The sequence below is a fragment of the Mus caroli genome, unplaced genomic scaffold, assembly GCF_978045245.1.
Source record: "Mus caroli unplaced genomic scaffold, Mus_caroli_1 scaffold_12, whole genome shotgun sequence".
In the NCBI taxonomy this organism is placed as follows: Eukaryota; Metazoa; Chordata; class Mammalia; order Rodentia; family Muridae; genus Mus; species Mus caroli.
The window spans coordinates 11,808,269-11,820,591 of NW_028227267.1; the positions used below are offsets into that span (position 1 = coordinate 11,808,269).

At 41.0% G+C, this 12,323-nt stretch overlaps 2 protein-coding genes across 3 annotated transcripts in view; one reads left to right on the top strand and one right to left on the bottom strand.

Annotated features, from left to right (window-relative positions):
• Positions 1-10,221, top strand: part of LOC110309629 (uncharacterized) — a 74,698-nt gene extending 64,477 nt beyond the window's left edge. The window contains exons 20-21 of the mRNA XM_085828387.1: positions 7,938-7,980; positions 10,181-10,221. Of these exons, the coding sequence (XP_085684513.1) occupies positions 7,938-7,956 (19 nt within the window). The 3' untranslated portion in view covers positions 7,957-7,980; positions 10,181-10,221. The remainder of the gene's footprint in view (positions 1-7,937; positions 7,981-10,180) is intronic.
• On the bottom strand, positions 1,169-5,500 carry LOC110287953 (zinc finger protein 431-like). 2 transcript variants are annotated; one of them, XM_085828910.1, is made up of 3 exons: positions 5,301-5,500; positions 5,185-5,225; positions 1,169-1,194 (listed from the first exon to the last, which is right to left on the bottom strand). In XM_085828910.1, exons 1-3 carry the CDS (start codon positions 5,498-5,500, stop codon positions 1,169-1,171), a joined length of 267 nt encoding a protein of 88 aa, XP_085685036.1. The 2 variants fall into 2 exon arrangements, with proteins under 2 accessions (XP_085685036.1, XP_021010091.2); XM_021154432.2 differs by lacking the exon at positions 1,169-1,194 and having other exon boundaries at positions 4,619-5,500.
• Positions 10,222-12,323: the final 2,102 nt, after the last annotated feature.

The window sequence follows — 12,323 nt, forward strand, 5'->3', positions numbered from 1 at the left end:
CCATCTTGTTTCTTGGGACCATTTGCTTGGAAAATTGTTTTTCAGCCTTTTACTCTGAGATAGCGTCTGCCTTTGTCACTGAGGTGCATTTCCTGTGTGCAGCAAAATGCTGGGTCCTGTTTACGTATCTAGTCTTTTTATTGGAGAGTTGAGTCCATTGATGTTTAGATATTGCAGAAAAGTGATTATTGCTTCCTGTTATTCCTGTTGTTAGAGGTAGAATTATGTTTGTGTGACTATCTTCTTTTGTGTTTGTTGAAAGAAGATTACTTTCTTGCTTTTTCTAGGGTATAGTTTCCCTCCTTGTTTTGGAGTTTTTCATTTATTATCCTTGTAGACCTGGATTAGTGGATAGTGGAAAGATATTGTTTAAATTTGGTTTTGTTATGGAATATCTTGGTTTCTCCATCTATGGTAATTGAGAGTTTTGCTGGGTATAGTAGCCAGGGCTGGTACATGTGTTCTCTTAGGGTTTGTATGACATCTACCCAGCATCTTCTGACTTTTATAGTCTCTGATGAGAAGTCTGGTGTAATTCTGATAGGTCTGCCTTTATATGTTACTTGACCTTTTTCCCTTACTGCTTTTATTATTATTTCTTTGTTTTGTGCCTTTGGTGTTTTGATTATTTTGTGACAGGAGGAATTTCTTTTCTGGTCCAAACTATTTGGAGTTCTGTAGGCTTCTTTTTTTTTTTTTTTTTTTTTTTTCTTGTAAAAGCAAACATTTAATTGTGGATAGCTTACACTATTAGAGGTTTAGTCCATTTTCATCATAGCAGGAAGCATGGGAGGCATGCAGGTAAACATAATGCTGAAGGAGGAGCTGAGAGTTCTGCACCTTGATCCACAGGCAGCCAGGAAGAGACTGTCGTCTAGGGATCACACAGGAGGGTCTCTTCAGCACTGGGTGGAACTTCAAAGCCAACCCTAACAGTGATGCACTTCCTACAACAAGGCCACACCTTCTGACAATGCTACTCCCTGAGTCAACCGTATTCAAGAAAACAAATCCCACTTGCTGGCCCGCATATGATTGTTCAAACACATGGGTGTATGGTGACCACACTTAAACATAGTATAATACAAAATACATGAGATTCAACTTCAAAAGGACTCATCATCTATAGCAGTCCCACTAATAAAGTCCAAAGTTCATCATCTGAGATTCATCCAATCACTTGACTGTAATCCCCTATATTTTCAAAAACAAATAGCACATTATATCATTGTATACCTCCAAATTCACAGGATGTACTTTGCCATTCTTTTTTTTTTTTTTTTTTGGTTTTCAAGACTTGGTTTCTCTGTGTAACCTTGGCTATCCTGGAACTAACTCTGTAAACCAGGCTGACCTCGAACTCAGAAATCTGCCTGTCTTTGCCTCCCAAGTGCTGGCATTACAGGCATGTACCACCACTACCCGGCTACTTTGTTATTCCTAAATAGCATTGTGAGGAAATACTGGACCAAAAGAAGGCCAATCTCCAAATTCTGCATATCAATGTCTGATTTCAACTGTTGTTCAGTTCTTCAACACCTTTCTGCTTAGTTCACTCCAGCACAATTCTTTCTCTTTGGCTGGACTTACTTCAGGAAAGCAGTTTTCCTGACCAGGTATCTCATAGCTCTAGCATCTCAAAATCTTGGGGACTCCAAGGTAACTACAATATTACATCTTCATGTTCCACTGGCTGGGATCTACACATGATCTTTTGCACTCCTCAAAAGAAAGTGGGTGACTTCTCCAGCTCTTTTCTCTATAGCACCCTAGGTTCTGGTTGACTCCACTCTCCTGATGTTGCTGTTCTTTCTGCTCATCCCATGGGACTTACACCTTCAATATGCTGGGTTTTCCTGCTGTAACAGGGGTGCACTGATTTCCTCCCAAATACTCTCTTCATTGTGCCATGTCTTAGCTGCTCTACATGACACCTTCATGCCTTTGAAACTAACACCACCTGGGTAGTTCTCACACATGACCAAGTCCAGAAGCATCACAAGGTACAACTTTGGGTATCTCTGGAACACAGCATCTTTGTCCTTCCAGAAAACACTTACCAGAAGGTTCAACTTCAGTGATGCTGGCTTCTTCTCCATCACCCCTAATTTTTTATCTACAGCTAACCAACATCAATTGTCTCAGTAGTCCCTTCTACACTTGCCTCTAAAGCCAGAGCCACAGGGAAAAAGCTATTTGCTGGGACTGGACCATGGCCTTTCTATTACATAATCACCAGCTTTCAAGTTTTCAACAACTTCACTGCCTAAGCTTGGCTGTCCTGGAACTTGGTCAGTAGATTTACCTTGAATTCAGAGATCTGTGTATCCCTGTTTATTGAATGCTGGGATAAAAAGCATGTAAAACCATGCCTGGATCTAAGCTTTTCTTCACCTAAAATTCTGCACTAGCATGACTTGATCCAGATATCTATTTGACTCTTATCTCCTGGGATTAACAGTATGTACCACCATGCCTGAACCAAAGAATTTCTATCTAGATGTACCTATGTGTTCCACATTCCTCTTAGGATGTCCCATTAAGTTTCACTTAATACATGTACAAATCCAAAGTCTAAAATTCCACATTGCTCCAAACAAAAACATGGCCAGGCCTATCATAGCAATACTTAAGTCTGAGGTACTAACTTCTCTCTTAGAAAGAATTTCAATTGCTCAGAAGACAAACTGTGACCAAGGCAACTGTTTTAAAGGTAAATATTTAATTGGGCTGGGCTTACAGTTTCAAATACTTAGTTTATTACCATTATAACAGGAAGCATGGCAGCATGAAGGCAGCCATGATGCTAAAGAAGGAGCTGAGAATTCTGCATCTTCATGAGAAGGCAGGCAGGAAGAGACTATCTTCCAGCAAAGCAGTAGGTGGGTCTGTTTTGTACTGGCCAACACTCCAAACAACACCACCCCAGTAATTCACTTCCTTCAAAAAAGTAACATTTATTCCTACAAGACATACCTACTAATAGTGCCACTGCTTAAGGCCAAGCATATTCAAATTAACACAGTTTATCTCTACTATAAATATTTTCATAGATTTAAATATGATTAGGATATGCAAGGCTTTACCAAATTGGCTATATTGATAAGGTTTCTCTCTAGTATGCGTTCCTTTATGTATTCAGAGACTACTATGGCATTTAAAGGATTTTCCAACTTGACTACATTCACAAGTGTTAGGAGCCGACCTGAGGCTCACAAGAAACGGGGTATACCTGGGAGGTAGACTGGAGCTAAAAGAGAGAGAACTAGACTGTCAAGAGAAATAATGGAGCTAAGTCAAGGTTCCTGATCAAAGCTCAAATGTTTAAGAGCAAATGTGCTTATAAAGGGTGGGGGGAGGTCCATTCCCACCAAACCATTCTTGGTGCCTGGAACCAGCTGCAGGTGATGACCTGCAGGACAGGGTGTAGTCTCAGGAATATCTCAGGGGCCTCTCAGCAGGTAGAAAAGTCTTGAAGAAGAACAGTGGCAGTGGCTGAACAACAGTGATCTAGGGAAGGTTCCACCCCAGGTGGTCTAATTCTCAGTGGCATCAAGGTCAAAGTCTGGATCAGCCTGCTTCAGGCTGGGAGAGCCTACACACAAGATTTCCATCCATTATGTGTTATTTTATGTCTTTGGGGACTATAGTGATAATCATAGTCTTTTCCACATTCATTGCATTTATAAGGTTTCTCTAAAACATGTGTTCCTTTAAGTGTTTAGAGTGTACAATGACATGCGAAGGCTTTAACACATTCATTACAACCACAGGGCTTCTCTCAACTATGTGCTCATTAATGTACTTGGAGAGGACTGTGATATGCAAAGGTTTTATCACATCAATTACATTCATAAGGTTTCTCTCCTGCACATTTTTTTTTCGTGTGTTTGGAGATGACTGTGGCCTCAAAAGGGTTTATCTAATTCATTATATTCATGCAGGTTTTCTACTGTATGTGTTCTTTTATGTATGGGGTGATGACTGTGTCACACACGGGATTAGTACTCTGGAAAAATGGAAGGAGCTAATTTTTTTTAATGTGTTCTTTTAAGTAGTTGCAGATGACAGTAAATTGCCAAGGTTTTTACCACAGTGATTACAATAATCAGGGTTCTCCCCAGTGTGCTTTATTTTGTGTGCCTGGGAAGAATTATGACATGCAAAGGCTTTACTGCATTGATAAATTTCATGAGGTTTCTCTCTTGTATGTGATCTTTTATGTCATTGCAGATGACTGAGACTTGAAATGCTTTACAACACTGATTACATTCATAAGGTTTCTCTCCTGTATGTGTACTTTTAAAATAATGGAGATTACAAAGTTCTGAAGTCTTTACCACATTGATTATATTCATGAGGTTTCTTTCCAGTATGGTATCTTTTATTTTTTGGAGACTAGTGGAACATGCAAAGACTTCATTACAACCTAGCTTACATTCATAAGGTTACTCTCCAAAATGGGTTGGTTCTTTGATCTTGTTGAGATAATTACTTTGTGAAAAGGCTTTTACCACATTGATTACATTAAGATTTCTCTCCACTATGTTTATTTTTTAATGTCCTTGGAGACTTCTCCCTTGTAAAGAGTCTTTCCACATTGATAATTATCCTCAGATTATTCTCCAGTATGAGTTCTTTTATGACAATGGAGATGATTGAATGTAGCAAAGGCTTTCCCACATTGATTACATTCATAAGGTTTCTCTCCAGTATGGGTTCTTTTATGACATTGGAGACAAGCAGGTCTTGCAAAGGCTTTACCACAATGATTACATTCATAAGGTTTCTCTCCAGTATGGGTTCTTTTATGATATCTGAGACTACTGTGACAGGAAAAGGCCTGACCACATTGATTACATTCATAAGGTTTCTCTCCAGTATGGGTTCTTTTATGATATCTGAGACTATTGTGACAGGAAAAGGCTTTCCCACATTGATTACATTCATAAGGTTTCTCTCCAGTATGGGTTCTTTTATGACGGTGGAGATGACTGGGTCTTGCAAAGGCTTTACCACATTGATTACATTCATAAGGTTTCTTTCCAGTATGGGTTCTTTTATGATATGTGAGACTATTGGGACGGGAAAAGGCTTTACCACATTGACTACATTCATAAGGTTTCTCTCCAGTATGGGTTCTTTTATGATATCTGAGACTACTGTGACAAGAAAACGCTTTACCACATTGATTACATTCATAAGGTTTCTCTCCAGTATGGGTTCTTTTATGACATTGGAGATGACTGGGTCTTGCAAAGGCTTTACCACATTGATGACATTCATAGAGTTTCTTCCACCTATGACTTCTTACATGCCCTCCAGAACTTTGACATGGTTCTTCAATATGATGGTCTTCCCATTTGTAGCCTATAGAATTAAGGTTCCAGTAGGTCTCCAACATCACGTCTTTGTAGAGATTCATCTGGGAAAGATCCAGCAAATTCCACTCTTCTTTAGTGAAGTTCACATGCACATCATCAAAAGTCACTGCATCCATGTCTAAATCTCAGAGCTTCCTGAGGTCCCCTCAATGCACCCAACAGCAGATCTCAGAGCAGGACACAGAGAACCATTAAAGCCTGCACAGCCACAGCGAACTAGTAGCTCTGTAGGCTTCTTGCATGTTCTTGCATGGCATCTCTTTCTTCAGGTTAGGGAAGTTTTCTTGTATAATTTTGTTGAAGATATTTACTGGCCCTTTGAATTGTGAATCTTTACTTTCTTCTATTCCTATTATCCTTAGGCTTGGCCTTATCATTGTGTCCTGAATTTCCTGTATGTTTTGGGTTAGGAGCTTTTTTGCATTTTTGCATTTTCTTTGACTGTTGTGTCAATATTTTCTGTTATCTTCTGCCTCTGAGATTCTCTTGTATTCTGTTGGTGATGCTTGCATCTATGACTCCTGATCTCTTTCCTAGGTTTTCTATTTCCAGGGTTGTCTCCATTTGTGATTTCTTTATTGTTTCTATTTCCAATTTTAGATCCTGGATAGTTTTTTTGAATTCTGTCACCTGTTTGGTTGTGTTTTTCTGTAATTCTTTAAGGGATTTTTGTGTTTCCTTTTTAAGGTCTTTTCTACCTGTTTATCTGTGCTTTCCTCTATTTCTTTAAGGGAGTTATTTATGTCCTTCTTAAAGTCCTCTATTACCATCATGAGATGTGATTTTAAATTTGAATCTTGCTTTTCCAGTGTGTTGGTGTATCCAGGACTTGATGTAGTAGGATAACTGGGTTCTGATGATGCCATGTAGCCTTGGTTTCTGTTGCCTATATTCTTGTGCTTGCTTTTTGCCATCTAGTTGTCTCTACTGCTACCTGCCCTTGCTGTCTCTGACTGGAGACTGTCTCTCCTGTGATTCTGGTTGTATCAGAGCTCCTCGGAGTCTACCTGTCTCTGTGGTCCTGTGATTCTAGGATCCTGTGATCCTGAGATCCTGCATGTGTCAGAGCTCCTGGTGAAAGACCCACAAAGTGAGGACTCCCCTATGTTCTGACTCAGGAGAGGCGACACCTCAAATCACTCACAAGAAATGACCTTGATGCAAACTGCAAGAGAACATTTTATTCCAGGTGTGCTCTGGGGCCCACAGTCATATACCACGCAGGGGTAGAGGTCCTCAGACCAAGAGTGTGGAACTGGGACAACTTTAATGGGGTTACAACAAAGTCCACACTACAGAAACCAATCATTTCATAGTGTCAAGAGCCTGAGCAGTGTGGACCAATCAAATTGCACCACACCAAAGTTTCTAGGCCAATTATTTCAAATCATCAAGCCCATGCTTCGGGGGCCAATCAGTTTCCTATAGCCTCAGAAGTCTGCATTTGCGTGGGTTCCTGGGCAGGGGTGGCAAATCACAGTTTGGGTGTGTAATCTTTCCTTCTATGGTACAAGCAGTTTACAGAAGCTAGATAAGCGGTTAGTCAACTCATTTCCTGTTATCTTACTAGTCTAGGATCATGTATTCACAGGAAGCAGGCTCTGGAGCAGCAAGAAGTGTGACCTTTTACCTACACTCTGGCAGGGAGCAGGGTCTGGAATTTGTGTTATTTAGGGCTTCTTAGGAGGCTGGAGTTGGGGCTGTATTTTTTAATCCTTTTACTGGTAGTCAAATTTCTCTGGGTGTTGTGGGAGTGTGTGGGGAGCCAGAGTCCCGGGTCTGGTTTGAGCACAAGTGCAAGCTGAACAGAACTCTTACCTCTGTCTGGAAGCTGGGGGTTGTGTTACCTGGTTCCTGTGGGGGTTCCAGTTATGCTGGGTTTTGGGAAATATGTTGGGGCCTCAACTGTGATCCTGAGTGTGTCAGAACTCCAGTGATCCTGGGTGTGCCAGAGCACCTGTGACCCTGTGATCATGTGATCCTGGGCATGTTAGAGCACCTGGGAGTCAGGCTTCTTACGGGTGTTGTAGGAGTGGGTGCAGAGCCCTTGCCCTGGGTCTGCTTCAGGCACAGGTTCAAACTGGAAGGAAATGACATTTCCAATATAGTCTGTAGTACTTTTATCTATGTTGTAATTAATTAGATGAATATATTTAGCAAGCCTTATAAAAAGATTTACAATTTTTGCCTTCTATAAAAATCTGCATTTATTTATGAGTACTACACATATCTTGTATAGAAATTTACTAGAACTAATAAAATAGTGCATTCAGTATATTTATTTATTCAATCTTTATATCAATAAAACATTCTGTAAAATGACGTATAGCTAGTGAATATATGTTGATTTTATTCTTGTTCAGATCTCAATAGGAAAGATATGATCTAACTTAAAATTAAATAGAAATTTTATTTTATGATTTTGTTTTCTTAAACCAATCCTCATTAAGTCTAGTTTCTAAAATCTTACTTAAAAGCATGTCTTCCCAATATTTATCATGTTCATAACAATAACTTTTAAACATTCTATAAATAACATTTGACTTATTTCAGAGGCAGACAGGATTGGTAAAGCACATGCATGGAGAAGCAGAAGGTATGCATGCTTCCTAATGTAAGAGTTAATTTTAGGTTAAGTAATTGATCTCTAAAAAAACCTCTTTCTTCTGGTTGGAAACTTTTACATTAACTTCTCCTTCCTTCCTTCCTTCCTTCCTTTCTTCCTTCCTTCCTTCCTTCCTTCCTTCCTCCCTCCCTCCCTCCCTCCGTCCCTCCCTCCCTTCCTTTCTTTTTTTAACTTTTTATTGACTTTTTTTCACATCATGCACATCAGTCCCACTCATCCCATTCATCTCCTCATCCCATCATATCTGCCATTTACCCTTGCAATCTCCCTGCACAAATAAAAAGTGCACAAACAACAACAAAAACCAAATCATAGAAAATATCTCATCGTGGGATCTCTAGTATGTCACAGTGTGTCCCACATTATATTTCTGTCTCCACACATCTTCACTTGCAAATGTTTGTTGCGATGAGTCATTGGTCTGCTTTGAGATCTCTGGCTTTCTGTTACAGCATCAATATTGGATCCTAATTTGGACTACTCCTGATTATCCTGTTGTTGTCCTGCATCATGGAGATCCTTACAACTTTGCATCAGCAAGACTGGCCCTTTCACACATCCCAACCCTTCATAGATGATACAGATTTGGGGGTGGACCAACTCAGAGACCTGGATATGGATCTCAGTGGCAGTAGCTGGGCTGGTCAGAACAGTTGCTTTCCCTTCCTGGAACCACCAGTGCAAGCTCTCCAGTGTTGCTCCAGCTAGGCCACCCAATACGGCCCTCAGCAGGAGGCATGGTCAGCTCTCATGTTCTTGGGGCTGGCTCACCCACTACCATGCCTCCAGAGGCAGCTTCTACTATGCTGCCTAATCAAGGTGTGGGCCCTACTTTCTCAAGTGCTACACAGCCTGTGAGGGGCTGGGACAGTTCTCCTGCTTTCATACCCTGAGGCCTGGATCACCCATGCCTTAACTATCAGGGTCAGCTCCACCATGTTGCCTAGTTGAGGTGCAGAGCTAGCTCTCCAGAGTGCTACAGCCAGTGAGGGGGGTGCAGGACCAGCTCTCCTGCTCTCATGCCTCCTGGCCAGCTCTTCTGACTGCCACAGGTGGTGAGGGGGGAGGGGAAGGGCATCATCACTATACCCATACCATTTAACGGCAGACTAGTGGCAGGGCCAGCTCTCCCTCTATCTTGTCTTCAGAGCTGGCTCACCTGCACCTTCTGGACCAGGCCCAGCACTACTGAACTTGGTGCTGCAGCCATCAAGGGAGAGGGCCAGCTATCCCAACTGCTGCAAGTGGCAAGGTGTAGGGATGAGGGTGGTGGTAGTGGTGTTAACTTGTTTCTTAAGTAGATCAAACAAAAGATGTGAATATCTCTAATGAGAAACACATTTATTTGTTGTTTTTCTCAGAGTCTCTGTATCTCCAGTACTTTACTCACTTCTGTCACCCTCACCTTTGCAGGATACTGCTAGAAAAACCAGACCCATCCAGCAACACTTAGACAAGGAGTCACTGTGCAAGCTGTCCCCAGCATGTGACATTTAAGCCCATGCCACTGCTTTTTCCCTGTTTTACTTTTCCCTTAGGGGAAGTGTCATTTCCTTAGCCTGCACTAATAGATCCTTATCAATTAGGTAGCTGTCCAGTTATTCATTCTCATACCTTGCCACCTGCCTCCTTCTCTTGTTTCTCTGTAGCTTCTCACCCCTCGTGTGCTTTCTCACCTCTAGCTGTTTGCAGGTACTGCTTCCATCTTTCCTGGGTTGCTCTTGTCATCTCTGTTCACTTCTACCATAGAGCCTATAGTACTGTCCCAAGACAGATTTTTAAGTTCCTTTTGTGTGTTCTGGTAGTTCCCTGTGTTATACCTGCATAGGATCTGTAACCTGAATGGATGTTGCCTGCCCATCTGATTTGGGAAGATTATATCATATAGTTGCAGAAGAGTAGAGATCCTGTTGTCTTGACTCTACTGCTTGATCCTAGTGACAGTACATGATTGTTCAATAGATACAAATGGAAAACTGTCTGATACTTAGCTACGATAATATCAAAGCCTGAATGCAACCATGGGCACATTACAGCTCTCATTTTGTATAGTAATGGTACATACATAAGTTTATTTTAAAACACTGGTGATTCAGTATTTCTTACCAACGTCTGCTAAGTTAATCCTAAAGCCTTTGAGATCAAGTATAATTCTTGCTTCTCTGTCTAGATTCTGCTTCAGTTGATCCTCAGCCCTTTGAAGCTTCTCCCCTGTGATCTACTGTTATATAATCAAGAAGAATAAAAACATTGGAAAATTTAAAGAAAAATATTTTTAAAAGATAATTATTTATTAAACCGTATAGTATTTGAATAATTTCCTATTATAATATACTAAACAAAAGTCATAAATTTTAAGCAATTGAATGATAGCTTATCTGATCTTTCTCCGTTTTAAAAAATTTATGCTCCTCCTCCTCCTTCTCACATTAACAGCCCATAGTCCCTCACTGAGGGTTGGAGCCTAATGATTTCCTCCCTATGGATAATGAAATGATGCCCCATCTTCTATAGGATTTTTGCAGGAAACAGCTTTGTTGAATTCATGAGTGTTCAGAAGAACTCAAAATGTTTTTACTGCTCTTTAAAATATTTCCATTTATTGTATATATTATATTATATTATATATAATAACCTTGTACTCAGAACATCTAAAGATCTTTTATAACTCAACACTAAAAGGACAATTCAGTAACACAGAGGGAAATGGATCTCAAAAGACATTTCCTCAAAGAAGACATACAAATGTTCCACTGGCACATTTGAAGATGTCCAACACGATCAGCCCTCACAAAATACAAACCAAAGCACAGTGAGATACTATTGAATATCATTAAGATGGTAAATAAAAAACATAAGTCAGTTGTGTTGGCACAACCCTGAAATCCCAGCACTTGGTAGATAGAGAAAAGCATATATGGATTTGAGGCAGGACAGTAAGATCTATTCTGAAAATGAAAAAGCAAGTGCTGCAGGCTGAGGATATAACTCAGTGGTAAAGCACTCGTCTAGCATGTATAAGTGCTGGGAACATGTGAGAGTATGCAGGAATTGAAGAGAAATTTGTTGTGTTATTGGTGGAACTGTAAATACTAAGTGCTGTAGCCCCTAATGTAAGGCATTAGGCTATACACAGCCTGGTTTCCAGTTGAGGCTAGATGTTGAACCCCAGGACCTGGTGGTGATAATTCACCTACATGGCACAGTAGGTGTTCCCTCATGTCTCCTGGAACCCTGGCTCTTGTTGAAGTTACCGTCCCCCAGCCCCCATAAGAGAAGAATAGTTAGTAGTTGAGTAAGAAATGTCCCAAGCTTCTGACCTTCAGGCTAGACTCCTTCCCAGTTACCTAGCAGCAGTAAAGATACAGCACACCATAAGAGGGGCTGTTTGGCTCCTCCTCACTCTCCTGCTCTCTTACTCTTACTCCCCTTACTATTCTCTCTCCTCCTCTCTTCCTCTCTCTCCCTCTTACTCTCTAGCCTTTCTTCTCTCTCTCCCTCTCTCTCTTTTCCCACTTCTCTCCTCTTGGCTATGGCTGGTCTTTCTCTCCCTTTTCACCTTTTATCTTTCCCCCTGCCTTTCTACAATAAAGCTCTAAAACCAAAGACTGTCTCTGTTCATCAAGGCCTGCTGCACAGACTCTCGCCTGTGTGGGAAACTCTCTCCCTCAGCCCTCTCTCCCATAACCCCGGAGCTACAGGGAGTCACCTTGGGGTCCTCAGTTGGGGGCTGCCCCTTGTCCACCCACTGTTGAGTGGGGTCAGTGGCTTAGATGCCCACCCGGAGTTGAGTGGAAAGCATCTGGCAGCCCTCCCGCATCTGCCTGCCCAGAGCATAGGAGGGAACTCTAGCTGGATGTGGGCTATATCCCCCCTTGCCCCCTTTTAGTTCCCATACCCTAACACCTTACTGTGATCAGTGTGATTTATAATAGACAAAAATAAGGAAACTGAAATACCTACAACTAGATGAATGGGTAAACTAAGTGTGGTGTGTTAACACTGTGGACTATTATATAGCCAGAAAAGGGGAAGAGTATGGATGCACCCCATAACATGAACAAACCTTAGAAACCTTAGCAATACACTCTTCCATTACTGATAAGATTCCTGGATGGCCTTGAGCTTATGATGATCTCCTTGTCTTTGACCCTTGAGTGTTGGAATTATGAGTGTGTAACACCACACCTGGCAATGGTGATTATCCCATTATTAATTCACCCACCAGTGTGTTTCTCATGTTTTGCTATCTTAAATTTTATTATATTGGTATTTTAAGCTGAGGGATATGTAAATGAAGTTCAATATAGAGA

Excerpts from the sequence above, each read along its gene's own strand:
- LOC110287953 (XM_021154432.2), bottom strand. The coding sequence starts at position 5,500 with ATGGATGCAGTGACTTTTGATGATGTGCATGTGAACTTCACTAAAGAA.